This window comes from Stegodyphus dumicola, chromosome 7, assembly GCF_044657685.1.
Source record: "Stegodyphus dumicola isolate Sdum_Otavi_A_Nest chromosome 7, ASM4465768v1".
Taxonomy (NCBI): domain Eukaryota; kingdom Metazoa; phylum Arthropoda; class Arachnida; order Araneae; family Eresidae; genus Stegodyphus; species Stegodyphus dumicola.
In genome coordinates, this window is record NC_140774.1 from 176,556,597 (window position 1) to 176,574,545 (window position 17,949).

Below are 17,949 nucleotides of genomic sequence, written 5' to 3' on the forward strand. Positions count from 1 at the left end.
CTATATATATATATGTGTGATGTACCAGCTTTTGTCCGGAATAAATAGACTGGTGAGGAATCATAAATGTAGTCGTAGCTTAAATTATCAGACGATAAGTTTAAAAAACAGGATCCATTTATTATTATTCAGGAGACATAGCAGTTACAAAATCCGGAGTAAATAAAAAGAATTACTAATAACTTTTTGTATGACGTTTACTGCATCGTAACAATAAAGAAAAGCCTCCGATATTCCTTTGCGAGTCCTTTTATAACCTCTGGAAAGGCGGGGCTTCCAAGAAATGACGTCAGCCTCGTCAGCCAATCCAGTTCGCTTTAAATATTTCCAGAATATTCTATAACTGTACGTATAGAAAAGGCGGGAAAAATAATTTGACTACGGGACTGTAGATTTAGTTCCACGTACTTTCAAATAAGAGACCGTCGCCATTAAAAATGAAAAGAACATACAGTTAGAATTTTAAGTGTGTTTTTGACGGATATTTAGAGTGATTTGCGCAGGCCGCGGGCACATTTCAGATGCACCCTCGTTATCAAAATGTGTGTTAATATTACACGATTTTATATTTTATAATTTTATTATTACATATATATATATATATATATATATTTCCTTGTTTATTTATTGCTGATTTTTTCTGATGGAAAGAGAATGATGCTGTATTTTAATATCAGTAGGGAGATACAATGTTAAGACTGCTTTCAGATCGACATTAAGCAGTATGACAGATCATCTTGCAAATTTAGTCTTCACAGTTTTAATTATAATAGCAATTGTTTGATTTTCATAAGTAGTATATATCATAATTTTAGCGTTAAACTGCTTGTGTTTGAAATAAAATCTGCGCTAGTTTTCTGCATTTTTCAGCTTGTAGGTTTCAAACTTTTTTTGTTTTGATCGAACTCATTATCTTTTAGAGTATTCTTCATTAACGCAGATTATTATTAATCCGCTAAATCGCAAGAATATTTTTGAAGCATCATCATCTCGATGTAATACTATAAGTTATTCCCCCCCCCTTTCTGCATGCCTTCGTGGTATAACGGTAGCACCCGCAGCGCGTATTCGAGAGGTCCAGGTTCGAGTCACGGCGAGGGCATTGCTCCTTTCTCATGTACTTCAAAAATACCTAATGTCTCTACAGTAGCGCCCGAACTAAAAAGGTGGTGGATAATGATTCTTCACCACCAAAATTTGCCGATTTGAGTCCTTTAAAAAAGAGGAGTATATAAGGTATTTTCTCCCTTCTTTCTGCATGCCTCCGTGGTGTAACTGTAACACACTCGGCACGTATTCGAAAGGCTCAAGTTGGAGGGCATTGCTCATTTTTCATATCTCCTGCTCCAAAATAACCTAAGGACTCTACAGTAAGTATTATAATAGTGAATATTTCGCTATATAACATCGAAATGTTTCAGAAGCAACAACTAACGTCGACATGTTTTCAGTCGCCTAGATTTAAAATGCAACAAACAAATTCCAAATTTGGGCTTCCAGATGCACATATTCGCAGTAGGATTACGTTATTCAAAATTTGACGACTCTAGGTACCGTTGTTTTATCACAATGCGAGACACATCCATACATTTATGCAGATTCTTCATTATTTAACTTCTTCAAATATAATGCAATAGAATAATTTTTGGTGGCGTCAGTTTGAAAAGTGAAACGGATATTTAGAGAGATTTGACGCAGGCCGCGGGCACGTTTCAGATGCACCCTCGTTATCAAAATGTGTGTTAATATTTTATGATTTTATACTTTATAATTTTGTTTTTACTTGTTACGTGCATTTATGCTCTTTATTTTGAGCAGATGTACACATTTAAAAACATAATTACTTTATTTGTTGTCACAACATTATGATTAGAAAATTAAGTTAGCAAATTTGATTGTTTTTCCCAAAAATTTAAGTAAGCGCTCTCGGTGGTTTATTTTTGAATTCTTTCTTTTTTAAACCATCGGCATTAAATCTAGTAACAAAAGAACAAAATAGTTGTTGACACCTGATCTAGAAAATATTGTTACGTTTAATTTTCTTCACGGGTTCGTGCAGATTTGGAGTGAATAACGACGACACTTGATGAATTATCGAAACACACTTTATTTAGCCAATATTAATCAGGACAGCTCCAAAGCACTTTTTCCAGTCGTCGAATATATACTATGAACACGCTGGAACAATCAGCGACACAGCCTTCACACTGTCAGGCAATAACGGTGGAGACAGCTTCACTGCAAAGCACCAGAATACAGCTCCCGACTATGCTCGGTCTTTCTCGGAACTCCACGTACTTTCGAGACTCTCTACGCTACAACTCGCGATGCACTCGACGACACACACAGCACGGCTCCCGACACTTCGGTTTAATAGTTCCCGGATCTCAACACGCTCTCTCGACGATACACTAACCGCGATACACTAAGAGACGCCTTCGATGAACTCGACGACCCACTCGGCACTCGCTGCCCGGCTGTCAAATCGGGATCGACTCGAGATACTATCTCGCACTCTGGAGGCACACACGAACTGACTGCGGACAAGCAGGGTTTATATAGCTTTCGGGTTGTGTTCGAGAACATTCTGGGCTAAACCGGCAAGAATTCGTTCCAGAAGGTTCTCCAACCGTCCATGGTTTATCGCTAAGTCGCCAAATGTCACCAAATGGGCGTTTTTTGCCAAATGTGGCAACCCTGACTTCCCTTGCTATTTTATGGCAACCCTAAACCTGCTTTGCCGGAAAGCCATCTCACCGCGCCTGGACATTGCGTTACAATATTGTTTATAATGACATTTCACCTCGTGTTATTTTCTCTGGAATGCATGCTAACTTGAATAAGCAGGTTAACTACTGTGTTGGTCTTGTGACTTCTCTCGCTTGTCTAACCAACGTAAGTTTACGGAATTCATCGTGGTTAGAGCACAAAGTTTGCACCTGTACTTTGTGCCTTGCGCATCATATAGGTTATAAGACGAATTTTCCCAGTTTTGAAGGAAAATTCCACTGCGGACAAATCCGAGGGTCTCTTATCTCTCTTCCCTTTCCATCAGCCTCTCAAGAGAGTTTTCTGCTCGACAGCATTTTAAGTGCCTCACACCGCAAAAACACTGTATACTTATAAACATCCGTGGCTTCTACGGTTGAACACAGGCCCAAAGGCTATGGCAGCCGCCTTCACTACTATCATGCGAAGAGGTAGGCTCGTTACTTCAGCTGGATATCGCTGATATCTCTCGTTACTTCAGCTGATATATTGTTAATTATCTTCATTTAAAATAATGTTCAACAATCATATTACATTGATTCATAATGTTATAATAATACTGAGATTTCCAAATGAAGTGTGGTTTCATCTTCTTTCTTTTTAGAGATATATACTTATATAGTTTACCATCCCCTTACCACTCACTATCTATGAGAAATAAGTATACCGAAATGTAAAATTCAGTTTTGCATTTGACCGTGTTTTATTAAAACATTTCCTGTTACAATATTCTTGCAATTTGTAATGTATTTTAAAAGTAAATGTATATTCCGATATGAAGAAGCCTGTTTTTTTCAGGACTTTGACTCATTTAAAACCTAATGTTTGCCTTGAAATGGTTAAAGACGGGGACCAGAATGTGAAAGACATCCTTCTTAATATTTACTGTTTTCTTAAATCCGAATCAAAATTTTCGTAGCTTGTAAGTTCGCGAATAAATATCAGTGTTTTTTCTCTTTGAAATTACGCGCATGAAAAACATTTATCTCAGTAAAAGAATTGAAATGTAAGCGGTTCAGAGGATTTAATTCCCAATTTTGAACACAAGGGGCGAAGCCGGAAATGCAGCTTCCTGTCTCGTTTTCATTCGCGTTCACTGCAGCGAATCGCTAGCTCATTCTTTCATATGACTAGTTTGTGTTTTTATTTAACAAAAGCTGGAAATGAATCGGGTTAAATGAGACGATATAAGTTAGAAAGATTACCTTCTAACAAGAGGTTTCAACGACAAGCACACTTGTGAGTCTGATAAAACAACCAGGCAATATTTAGAAAAACATTTCACACTATGTACGTAATTACTCATCATATGTTAGAACAGATAAATAATACAATCGAGAGATATTTTGGAAGCATCTTCATTTCTGTTATCCTTAGAAGTAGAACCAAGGTAAACTAAAATACATTTTCTTTCGAAGGAGTATTCTTTGCATTTTAGAGCCGATCTTAATCTAATAATCTTATAAAATCATGACTAATTATCTTAATATTAATTCATCTTCGAGACCTGAAATAAAAGCATATATGCTAATGTGATAAATATTGTCTGAAGCCATCAGTACTTGATTACTTTGTCTAGCATGATAATCCTTTATTTCATATTATATTTCAAAAAATCTTCAACACCAACTCCAAAATTTAAATTACTTAAAATAGGTGGTGGATGATAATTCTCCACACCAGGATTTTGCAGTTGGGTCCCCTAATCCCCAGTCGCCCTTTAAAAGGGGGAGTAAATAATGTATTTTCTCCCTCCTTTCTACATGCCTTTGGTGTAACGGTAGCACTCGGTGCGTATTCGAGAGGCCCAGGTTCGAGTCCCGGCGAGGGTATTGCTCAGTTTTTACGTCTCCAGTATCAAAATGACCTAATGGCTCTAAAAACTATTGAATAAAATAACTTCGTATGAAAATAACCTAAATATGAAAATAAAAAACTCATAACAATGAACAGTGTATTAGGAAGCTAGTCTTTCTTGTTCAGTAGGTATTAGATGGTTTTGTTTGTTTTATTTAATTATGGCAAAGCACACTAGGGCTATCTGCCTAAGGGATGACTTCGTGGAGGATTTTCTAAGGGAAACTGGCTGGTATACACGTTAAACATGGGAAAAGCCACGAAAGCGCCCATGCAGACAGCCTGTTCGGGGGATCAGAACCTCGGACCGAACTACCAGTGTTTAGCGACTTTACCGCTCGGCAGCTGGTGGGCCAGTAGTTATTAGAAACACGGGGAATCTGGAAAATTTCCGATGTAAAATTTTGTTGGAACATTTTTCAGATTATTAAAAAAAATGTTCTGACTTTTTCTCAGTCGTATTTAACTACTTTCCATTTGTTACTATTTATGTGTGTACATTTAATTTATGAGTCAAAAATCATAACGTGCCTAACTCAAAAAGTTGTAGAAGGAGAGTAAAAAAAAACGTACATATTTATATGATACTTTTTATGTACCCAATAAATCCAGGTTCATACTAGTATTCGGGAAAAGACAAAAAGGTTTTATAAATAAATAATATATTACTTCTTTTCGTCTTGGATCCAAGTTTGGCGATCTCTCAGCAGCTGTAAATGAATTTTCCAGTTTTCTGTAGAACTCAGCTGGATTCTAGTGTTTTTTATAATTTCACCAGTGACAAAACATTCCGGCTTCTCTCAACGGAAATGGTTTTCCTGACTATCGCTGTTATGTTGCTGTATTATTCGATAAACTGGTGCACTTCTGCTTCCTTTTATAATTCTTTACAAAGGACGATGTCGTTAATCATCGAGTATTTGTTTCTATCCATGAAAAAAATCTCTTATTTATTATTTTTTACTTTTTGGAAGTACAGTCATTGTAAACTCTGTATATTGTGGAAAGCCTTTCAATTCTACCATTCTTGAAGCAGATTACTCCGAAACTTCGAGCAACCATTGTGGTTCGTCTTTCCGAATTCGGTTAAATTACGCATCTATCCCATCTTACAGCCACCCAGCCGGGATAGTGGTTAACGATGCTGACTGGTCGTACGGAAGGGCCCGGGTTCGAATCGGATGTTCGTAAACGTATATTATCTGTGCGGCAAGGGGGCACTCTAAATATCGGCGAGCCGAAAGTCCTCCCGAGAGATTGATGGTAAGGCGTGGGAGACCCTCGGGCTCGTCTCCCCGGGGGGGGGGCTTTCCATCAAAACTAGAGGCGAAGCTCAGCAGAGTCGTACTGTATGGTGCTCAAATGTGTTGCCAACGGCAGCCGCAATCTTGCACTTCTTGGCACGATGAATTTCGTGGGCTGATGTTACTGTCAGACAAGTGAGGTACTCACAACGACAACAGTTATCCACTGTTCAGATATACACACTATAGCTCTTTTCTTGCAAGATTTTATAAAATATGATTTGCTTCGTAGTTGTTTGCATCAGTGAGATGTACGAGTTTTTGATTGGTGTCGATGATCCCTAATAATTTGTATATTCAATACGTAATGCAATATCTTTTAAAAAAATATTAGTTTTAGATTTTTTTTTGAAAATTTGTAATTTTAAAATTTATGATAGTTTTAAATTAATTTTCAAGATTTCTGTACCCAATCCATCGTACTTCGTAATAAACTGAGCAAATGAAGTAAAACAAAAAAGAATTTTTGAAACTGTCCTAGACAGAAATAAAGTGTAAAAGCTGGTTCAGAATCTGCCAAGATTTTTTCCTAAAGGAAAGAAATAATTATAATTACGTAGTTTTTAGACCAAAAGGAACGTTAGTCCCAGCTGAATTTTTCTTTTTCACGTATTTAAAAATTCAACATTGTTAGAAGTTGCATGATTATTAGCAACCCAACGATCAGAGACCATTGGAAAAGTCAGGGCTGTGGAGTCGGGTAGGTAAAATGACCGACTCCGACTCCTGGAATTTTAATGACTCCGACTCTGACTTCGACTCCTTCATATATATTTAAACATATACACATGGGTACAGCTTATTTTTTTAATGTAAAAGAAGTAATAGATGCCACAGAAAAAATTGATGCATAGCAAATTTTTTTATTAATTAGTATTTATTATGAAATGGAAAAACTGGCATTAGTAATTTTTAAGAAACAGTAAGAGTCTTCTCACACGGACCTGAGTAGGAGGAAGAGCTGTTACTGTTAGGGCTACTTCCTTTAACTTTTCAGGATAGATTTTTATAAGTTCTGAAAGAGGTGTCTACCAAGAGCAATTATACTTATCTATTTCTTCAAAGGCCGTGTAGAAATCTTGTTTGTATTTTTTCATTTTTATATCTAAAGGCTCTTGGTTATTTATTTTCATTCGCTTTCTTTGCCTTAGCCTTTTGAATATTATCCAAATATTTCTCAAAATCTAATTCATCAGTGGAAGAGGATGATAGAGACTCAGTTGCAATATTTGCAGTTTGACTGTCTGATTTGAATACTCCAGTTATTCTGAGAATAATTTCATTCTTAATGAAAGTTCATAGATGACTTTCTTTGCCTTTTTCATTTGTTTGTCTTCTAACAAAATTCAGCATTTTGGATCTACATATATTGAACTCAGCACTATCTTATCGTCCAGCAAACTAATTTCTCTTTTCTTTATTGAAGAAAAGATTCCTTCTGCAATAAACCCTTCATTTCTGAAAGAACAAACATCACATTCTTCCAGTCTTGCCTCTTGTTAATTCTTCAGACTGTAGCTTTTTGGTGGCTATATACGGTATAGAAAGAAGGGTTTCCAGTTCTGCAAGATCATTCCACAGTCTTTCTGTTAGTGAAATATTAGAGTCATTTACATCTTCTGAAAAAGTTCTTAATCCTAAAAACCACTTTATATCATCAAATATGCACTTCTCCAATGCGTTGCTACTTTTCCTGCTCGCTTCCTAAGAATGGTATTTATATAGGGAGTTCTTGCAGCTTACCTAAATTCACCAATGAGATTAGTAACTAAATGAATCAGTTTAATCAATAATGGCAAATATCACATCCCTCCTGCTCCCTTGTTTACTAATATGTCAATAAAATGGAAAATAACTATTTATTAATGTATATAGTTCATAAATAAAAACATTGACTCAGTTGGTCATTATTTTTTTTCAACTCACTTTAATTTCATTTCTAATTCAAACTGTTCAACAAAAATTGGAGTCGGAGTCGACGTGTTTTTTTAGCAACTCCAACTTCGACTCCTTTTACCCAAAACTCTACTCGACTCCGACTCCACAGCCCTGGAAAAAATCGTCAAAAATCAAGAAATAATGTCAGATGTTACGAAAAAATTTCATTTGTAATTTTTTTTTTTAATCTGTGTGATGTGGCGAAGTTTGGAATCTTGCAGTGGTTAGTTTGATTGTACGCAAAGATATAAGTAAAATATCTATAAAAAATACTTGCAGCTAGCTATCAATAAAAAAATTTTAAATATTAAAAACAATTGCTATAACATATATACCATTAGAAGTACATATACATATTATAGTACATGCCATTATTAGAAGTACATGCCATATTTCAACTTTTTGCTCAGCAGAGTTGGATCCAAATTTTGTTTCAAGATTTGATCGAAAGAAACAAACTACTCTATAAACTATGCGACTACCTTCGACTATTCCTTTAAACCAAAAGTAAATATAAACTGGAAGAATCCAAAGCTTTTAATGGGAGCATATCGATGTTTGTTTTAGAAAATACTGAGTGAAAGTACTTAAATTTTAGGTATATATAGATTTTAAATTATTTAAAAATTTAATAGTAATTTATTTTGTAGAACTAATAACTTTCGCTTAAAAGGCAAAATTTATTTATCAAATAGTTTAGTGCAGTGTTACCAGATCGTGCGATTTTGCTCAAATTTGCGACTTGTGCTACTAAAATTTTAGTATTTGCGATTTGCGAAATTTTTGCGACATCCATCATTTTCTTACGCTACTTTTTGCGACTTCAAAGATTTTTTTTAATATAACGTAAATTTATGTTAAAAAGTAGTTTATTTAGGCTTAAATAGAAGTTGACGTCTGGCACTCTTATTTAGATGTGGGCTTTCCTTTTCAAGGCTGCACAGCCTGATACTGATATAATGAAAAAGAGGTAAGGGAAGTGAAAAAAGTAAAAAGAAAGAAAAAAAATGCTTCGGGACCTCTCACCCCCCCCCCCTCGTCGCCCGTGCATTTTGTTTTTAGGTCTGCCCCCCCCTTCTATGGTGATAATGAATTGAACCAAAGAACTTGTAGCTTGCGCGCCATATATTGGGTACCCAAACAGAGAAATATATAAATCCATACTCCTGATTATAATATTGCTCAGAACTAAGCAATGGGAATGACTTGAAAATCAAAGCAGCGGCATTTTTCTAAATAATAACAAAATTAAATTTAACGGTGAAAGAACAAGGCTTTCTTAAGTAATCAGAATCTGAAACAGATCCACCACACGGTGGATCACTGAAAAACATTCCTCAATTAAAATGTTCATAATTAAGGAAAAAAACAATAAATTAAAAAAATTAACTGCCAACGAAAAAAATTTAATACAAAAGAACTAACCGTCTAAACGTGAGGAATGGATATCTGCAAATTAATTAAAAAATTGAAACTAAATTAAATGAGAATTAATTAAAAAAGAAATGGATATTTAAACAATTGAAAATGAGCAATATAGTTTTAAAATTTTCGTTAAAGTTAAGATATGTAATTAAAAAGACTAAGAATTGAATACAGTCTGTAACTTACAGAACCAATAAACGGTAAATTTGTGATGACGTCAGAGGTCATGTGAGCATGCGTAACTATGACGTCACAAAAACAACGTGATCTCTGACGTCATTTGCGATTTTTTTAGTCTTCTTTTTCTTCTTTAGTTGAAAATTTTCTGGCAACACTGGTTTAATGTAATTTAGAGGTTAAAAATGTAAAAACCAGATGGAATGATTTTTAATTTTTAGTCACTAGTTTGTAATGACGTTATTCAGAATATTTGAGCTAGTCACGGTACTAGTAGCAGGAAGTGACTTCCAGAATTATTATGAAAACCGACTACTAAGTGGATACTACTACCGACTAAGTGGATTTTATGAGGACATATTTAATACTGCATCTGTAAGTTTGTTTCGATTTCTTTTACGACTCACCAGACCGTTGAATACTGTTAGTTCATCCCACGTTCAAATCACGAGAATAGACTGACTGAGGGCGCGTTTTCGTGATTTTGATGAGTACGATACAGTTTCTCTAAAAATGTCCTCCACGAAGACGTCACTCCGACATCCCTCGCATGTTTTGGCATAATCAATTAAACACAAACCGTTTCTCTTATGTGTAAAGTCTACGAGTACTTGACAGCTAACATATAAAAAAATCGCGCTGTTGAACCCTCGTCCTTTAAGTATTAAATTTAATAGCAATTTGTAAAGTTTGCAGCGTTAAGTGTCTGAACTGGTAACTGAAAGTATTTCTGTATTATTAGTGGAGACGTTTAAATAACCTAAGTTTAGAATTATTTTTATTTTCTCTGTTACATTACAGTCAAAATTAGCACATTTTTTAGCATCCCCTTACCCCTTTCTCTTCTTCTTTTTCTCAGAAGCATATGGTCTGAGTGGTTGGAATTACTGCTTTAATAAATAATCTTCGATATTCAACATCTGTTTTGTCTCATCTGCAATATAATTTTCTTCCTTTTGGATGCATTATTTTTTCTTAATTATAATATATTTGCCTTTAAAGAAACTGTTCTTTCAAGAAATAATGAAGTTATGTAATGTAATAGAAATAATAAAGTTCTTTTCTTTATTATTTTCATAAAATATATCGAGCGAATAAATAATGCAATCATAGTTTAATTTAAGATTATTTTGTTTTTCAGACTGATATTTAAAATAGTGCATTTTAATTGGAAAACAATCAACTATTTAAATGTTTTATCATCTTGTGTCACATTTCAAAGCTTACCTCATCATTGCTCACAGATTATAATGAAGCTTGCTTATTTTACGCCAAAAAAACATTTTGTCAGAACCGTGCTGGCAGATTTTCGTCCCTAAATATTTTTAATCGATGGCATATTTTTTATCGATAAAGCTTTGTTAATTATGTAAAGAAATTGCATATTTATTTTCTTAAATAAATTATAATTAAAAATTGTTTTGCTTCTGAATATTCAGTTTTATGTTAACTACCCTGTCTGTTTCTATTACACACATTCTTAGCAGCACTTATAATATAAAAGCTGTATTCTATTTTTATTATTGGGAAATATTTTGTAGTATATTTGTTTAAATACTTTTTGTATAATTCATATTTAAAAACTTCCCTTAACATACATACAATTTATGAATACCTATCAATATTAAATTTATTTTTATGTAAATAAATAATTCTTTATATATAATAAAAATAATGGTAATTATCATATTTGAATGTCTGTTTTTATGATTTTTCAGGAATTTCGCCAACATTTTCATTAACGTGAGGAAGAAAAGATAAACTGCCATCATTTTCTAACAGCATGTGACCATCAGAGGTCACGTATTTAAAAAATAGGCAAAAAAAAAAGGGGACATGCATGTGATCGTTAAATTCAGATCGCTCAGAATCAAATTCTCGTAAAACTTCGATACAAGAGAACAAGTGACAATACAATAAGCATTGGTCTCCATTTCGATTGAAGTTTATAAAAAAATAACCTGCAGAGATTTTTGTTTGGTCATTCACAGGAGATACGTCACCGGAAGATGAAGATCGAAACGGAAGTGGACCATTCGCTATATGCGTTCACTTCCGCGGAAGGTAAGAGCGGCGGCGGGGTAGGGACAGGATGCTCCGTGAACGGCGGAGGGCTGCCTCCCATTGCGCAGGACAGCGAGCGATCATCGATCGACCGCCCCGAACGGCAGCTGACACCGCCGGGATGCGGTGGGTGTGGTTCGAGCGGCACTGGCGAAAACAACACGAACGGCGATGTTTCCCTGACATCCGTGTTTGACTGCGAACACTTTCAGTTCATAGACGAAGAGGAGGAGTTCCTGGAAGATGATGTGCCGGCGACCGAAACGTCGACGGGGGAAGCCCCGGCAAACTGTAATACTCCTGCATTCGTCAACGGGACGAACGGTATGCCACCGCCGCGACACTGTGCGACGTCGGGCAGCCATCTTTCCAGCGAGCAGAAGGATTCTGATTTATGTTCCGGAGACAACCCAGTGGAGGTGAGTAACCAACTTCCACAACATTCGCGCGAAACGGACATGAGTGATTCCGAAGCTTCCGCGATTTCTAAGAGCCACGCGGTCAAAAGGCAGGTCAGTTTCGATGATGCCGCCGCCGATGGCTCTCGCGAGCCAAATTCCACTACGAAAGAATTGAGATCCCTTTTAAAGAAAAGTAGTAAATGTAGTAATAGGCAAAAAGGTAGAGTGACATTTGATGAAGCAGTTACGTTATATTCGGACGAAAGTGAAGATGTCCAATTAATACCCCTCACCACAGGGCCTGAAATAGTATGCACAGAAGTATTTTATATGTTTGAACCTCCGATAGAATACCAGGATGTGCCTCCTTTTGAACCTCCCGCCGAATATCGAGATCCTGATGAAATGTCCGCTCCCGAAGTGCGCGTACCCGTAGAAAATGTTGACCAACCTGCTCAGAATGATTCTGATAGTTATGAATTAACAAATGGAGTAGCGAATGATAATTGTTCCCCAGAAATGGTTATTACTGATGTTCTAGATGCCAAAGTGGCAGAACTCTCATCAACAGTAGATGATCGCAGTGACGTCGCTGTTTCTCTCGAAACGGAAAATATCGACAGTGCCGCTGACGAGATTAAAAATGATAGTATTGACTCTAATCAGCTTCAGAAAGAGTCCAGTGAAGAAAGTGACAAACTTTTTGAAAGGTTTCTGGAAGCGGAGAGGGAATTTGCTGTTGATGAAGAACTAAACAGCGTATTCCATGAGCTTGACAGTGATTTCTCTAATGATGCTAGAAATGGAGCTTTTGACGATAATTTTTTTAGAAAATTAATTAGTCTGTTATCCTCTGCTGAAGGAGAAGGTACAGTTGAAGATGGTGACATTTTCTCATCTACAAAATTCGCGAATTCATCAGAAGATGTGGATCGCGAAATAGAAGATGACGATAACAGTCAAACTCATTCAAGAACTCTCTCTGAAGCTGATAGTGATTGTAGTATATCATCTCAGGACACAATTATTGTGAGATTAGGTGATGAAGAAAATGAACAAAATTCGAATGATCTGAATGATAACTTCCCTGATAAAGCCAAAGAGATCGATGTCCCTGAAGTGTCTGCCGATAACTGTGATGCTATCTTGAGCGAGAAAAAAGAAAATTATGACGAGGTCTTCAGAGAAAATTCGGATAACCTGTCTTCAAATGAAAAACCACGTCCTTTGCCCCGGGAATCGCTGTTGCCCAAAAATGCACAAATAGTTTCAACTAAGATAGATAAAGTCAATGAAGAAAGTTTGAGCAGACAAAGTTCTGGTGAACAGTCAGTTAATAGTGGGAATTCTCAAGATCCACCTCAAGATGCTGATGACTCTACTTCTTCCGATTCTCGTAGTGGTGAAGTGGAAGAAGAAATCAGATTAGATGACATTGGTTATGATGAGGAAGATGCTGATGATTATGATGAAGAGAGCTTCAGAGGTATGGCTCATGGTAATTCAAAGATTAGGAGAATTATAAAAAAGAATGCTTTGCAGTGTTCCCTGTTTAGAGGAATAGAAGCGAAACGTCGTCAACAACCAGGAGCAAAATATCCGCGACCTAAATCGCCTTTGCTTTCCCAAGAATCTCTAGTAGAGAAACTCAAATGGTTGACAACAATTGATGAACACAAAGATGTTGATGCACCCTTAAATTTTCATTCCAAACCCCCAGATGTTATTCTTTCCACTGGTGGTGTACCTGTTAATGGTTCTATGGGTCACAGTGCTTCATCTGAGGACGATATAGGCAACCAGTCTTCTTTGAATTATCAGCATCCACAATTTTATCAAATGCAGCCGAGACTTGTTCTGCCGCATAATAGTAAAGGTGGCTATTACGTGCGACATGATGGTTATCCTCCAACTCATCATCCTTCTTTACCCCGTCAACGAATGCCATTTTCAGGACATTCACCACAAATAATGCCGCACACATCCCCGTATCCTCCTAATCGTATGGTGTCTCATCCGACTTCACAGGTACAGTGGCCTGAGCATCGACCCATGACCTCCATGACTGTGCCTAGAAATTTTCGTGATTGGAGGGTGATTCAAAGAGTTATGGTAAATAGGAATGGTGACAGCAGTTCTCGACCATCACAAGTACCAGCTGATTATATTAGATGTCCGAATGGTGGTGTTTCTGCCTATCCAGTTAATGTTTTGCCTGATGTAAGCAGAGCAACTCCAACATCAGGTAATAAAGATGAGTTAGAAAAATTTGTAGAGCAGGATTCTAAGCGAATAGAAAGAATACGTAAAAGATACAGTGTGGCTGAAGAAGAAGATGATCCGACTTTTGGATTCGCTCGAAGGCCCTCGGTACGCGGAGTTCAAAGCCAAATCCAGTCCAACCCGTCCGAAACTATTCAAGGCCACGGTACAAACAAAGTAGATCCTTATACAGTATTCGAAGAAACTGCACAGGGACCACCTTTACATCATCCGAGACCTACTTCATATAGTGCTGATCAGTCAAGAGTTTGGAACCGTGATCCAAAATGGAGACCAGAAAATATCAGTCAGTCTCAACTTTACGGACCTTCACAGCAAACTGGTAGAACTCAAGTACCCATGCACATTCATAGGGCTTCAGTTGCTTTGACAGAACTCCCCGGAAGCGCGACAATACCTTACACTCATCGAAAGCCCCATTCGGATACCAGGTACCATTCTTACGCTGAGAGCATGTACGGAAGTACAAGGACATTGCCCACGAAAGGATGGATGCCACCTGATTCGAGAATATGCCATAATGTACCCGCACCTTCAGCAGCTCATCAGACTTTACAAATAACAACTGTTCCATTACCAGCAGTATCACCCCCAATGTTACAAGTTCCTCCTCATCCCATAGCTTCGAAAGACGAAAGAGGAGTTCCTGAGGGGGCTAGCTCATCCCCTAAAATCTCATCTGATTCTTTGTACCATGCTCCTGTGCCTGATACTATAGCGACTGGGGGGTCGCGTAAAGAAGATGGAGTCATTTACTACTCGTTGAATGTTTGACGTGCTTTTATGGTCTGCAGTGATAGATTGTTACTTTATAAAGGACGCTGACAGCGATGTGCGGTCTTCCGAAATGTGTGAAACATGAAAGTGAACGTGTTGTAACAGCATTTATCTATTTGTATTCACCATTTCTGTAAAACATACAAAATTCACTTTTAGTTCAAGGGTCTTACATGCAGACAATTTTCATTTCACAGAAAGTCTTCCGAATACCGACTTTTAGCAAATCAGTCTGATTGTTTAACGGTAAGTGACTGCTGATAGTTTTATTTAAGTATACATACATAGTGTTACGTGAAAGGCAAGCGTGTTCATATGTCTAAAAAAAATTTTTACTGCTTTACTTGTTCATAAAGTATTATAAATCCTATCTTAATTTTTAATATATTCTTTCATGTATTGTCTTACATGAATGCTGGTTTTTGCTACTTTTAAGAAAAGGAAAAAAACAGATAAATTGTAAAGAGTGTGTTTATTTTCCCTTTTTAATGCAGTCATATAAAATTCTGTATGCCTTTATTTTGATAAGTATATGAGATCTTCTATCTGATTTTCAATCTGTTTTTATAATATATCTCTGACAATATTTAAAAATGGACTTTAAAATATTCTTTCCTTTTACCCTGTATTCTTGATATACAAGGTGCTTTTAATGATTTAATATTATATTTGACAAACTGATTATAAATCCTTCAAATGAAGTCTTTTTGTGTCATGTGTAATCTTAGGATATATAACGTTATTTCATGTTATATAACTTTTGTCATTTTAACTTATTTTTTCCACAAATAAGTGACAATAATCTCTGACTCTTATTCTTATTTGTATTGTTATAACTATGCAAATGTAAAATCTATAGACACAATAATTGAATGTATTTAAAAGTATTTTTAAATACTTTAACGTTTGTACTAAATTTGTCTTATCTATTTGAATTTGATCAAATCATACGACAATCAGTAGCAATTACTGAATACGACAGTTACAGTAAAAGATGGAAAAATGGGAAGCGCTTAAATAACTAAGTGAAAAGCAGTCTTAAAAGTTATTTGAAAGGCCTCATAAAACTTCATCAGATAGAATGAAGAAATCTAGCAGTCTCTCTGTTAGTTTAACTCGCTTAGAACATCGCGCTTTTGGCTTTTCCAGTTTTACCAGCGAATCTGCTGTTTTCTGAGAAAAGAAATTTATTTTACCTGTGTGGATAAAAGTACACATAGCTGTACAGTGACAGTTTCCGATATACATAGGCGACGAGACTTATTAAAATATCGAAAAAAGCATGTAATCACTCGAAGATTTTTAGAGAATAAAAAGGTAATTTATTTTTGAAAAAGAGTAAATTTTATTATAAATAGTAGAGTGACAATGTTAAAGGACATATATTTTTTTCCTGTAGTTAATAGATGTTGGTTTTTAATGTTTAACTTGAGGAAAAAAAAAAAAAAGATATATTTCATATATGATGAAGAAAATGATGCATAGATATTTTTGAGTTTGCATTGGTAAATGATAAATCTGAATTATAATTAACCATCATACAATAGTTAAAAAATTATGCTATTATCATATAAAATTTATTTTAATTGCATAATATATGGAAGCCTGTGATTTATAATACTTAAAAAGCACATATCTGACATATCGCGTTTTTTCTAGACGTCAGAAAATTGCTGTATACAGAGTTTCCTAAAAATTATATAAATTGAATTCATTTGATGTTGTTAAGTTTTCGTATGATAACAGTACAATAGATGTTTAGATGTTTCATTATATTATTATTATATTATAATTAAAAAAGTTTAAAAATTTAGACTCTTCTGTAACAGTATGATCAAAATAAGGTCATCCATATGTTAGGAGCTTAAATTCTACAAATCGCTCAAACATAGAAAGTTTTTATTGGCATTGTTTTCCCTATATGTAAACTCCTTGTAAATAACACCATTCTCCGAGCGAATCGAAATTTTCGATCGCTTTTTCAGCCCAAAATATAGATGACATTTATTTCTCTCAGAAGTTTTTGATCCTGTACTTAAAAACAAAAAAATTAATATTGCCGTGTGCCTATAGATTTTGTTTATGAGTAAACAATTTTTTGTACGCAAAGAACCAATTGTTGCAATACGTTCATGTATCTGTGAGCTTTTGAATGAGAATTTTGTGAACATTTCTACAGTGTATCGGAGTTCAATGTGTATGATCAAATATATAAAATAACCTGTACATAATGTTACAACACACTTATAAAATTACTTACACTACCATCAATATAAATAGATCTGTAAATGATATGTAAAGTCAAAGGTAGTGAAAATATTATTTTAGTTATATTGCATTTTGTTAAAGAGAGATATAAGAATTTGTATGTTGCTAGATAGTTATATAAATTGCACAAGCTAAAAGTGTTTTTCATTTAATATATGATTTTTCAGTACTTGTATGTGATTCAATTATTATACAACACTCACACACTTCCTGAAACCTAACACATGTTTTTAGTCTCTGTAGAACCTCAGAAAGTTACATAAATATGCATATATTACAGTTAAGAGCCATTTCAGTGAATAATAAAAATTTTTATTTGTTTATAAGATGTTACAAAAAGCGGTGACAAAAAAAAATTTTTTTAGAATATCAATTAGAAAACTATAATGTCTCTGATGGAGAAAGAACATTTTTTAGAAATATCGATTAGAAAACTATAATGTCTCTGATATTAACTGTAAATTCTGAAACAAGCAAAAGGTATTTTGCAATGTTAGGAATGGAAAATTTTGAATGATTCTAATAGAATCTGACTGAATCTGATCACATAGGATTTACACATCAAAAATTATTACTATACAAATAAATTTTATTCTTAATTCCAACTATTCATTACTTCATATATTTTGATATATATTCAGAAACTGGTTATGTGTGAGTTAGTGAAGAATCTATCATTTATTGCT

General features: G+C 35.2%; 1 protein-coding gene across 4 annotated transcripts in view; it reads left to right on the forward strand.

The window, feature by feature from the left end:
* The window catches only part of LOC118193555 (uncharacterized), a 292,528-nt gene extending 275,096 nt beyond the window's left edge, over nucleotides 1-17,432 (forward strand). For all 4 annotated transcript variants that reach the window (XM_085821089.1, XM_085821090.1, XM_035364656.2 and 1 more), the window contains one exon: nucleotides 11,189-17,432. In XM_085821089.1, coding sequence (XP_085677215.1) covers nucleotides 11,480-14,992 — 3,513 coding nt within the window. In that variant the 5' untranslated portion in view covers nucleotides 11,189-11,479 and the 3' untranslated portion in view covers nucleotides 14,993-17,432. The remainder of the gene's footprint in view (nucleotides 1-11,188) is intronic.
* Nucleotides 17,433-17,949: the final 517 nt, after the last annotated feature.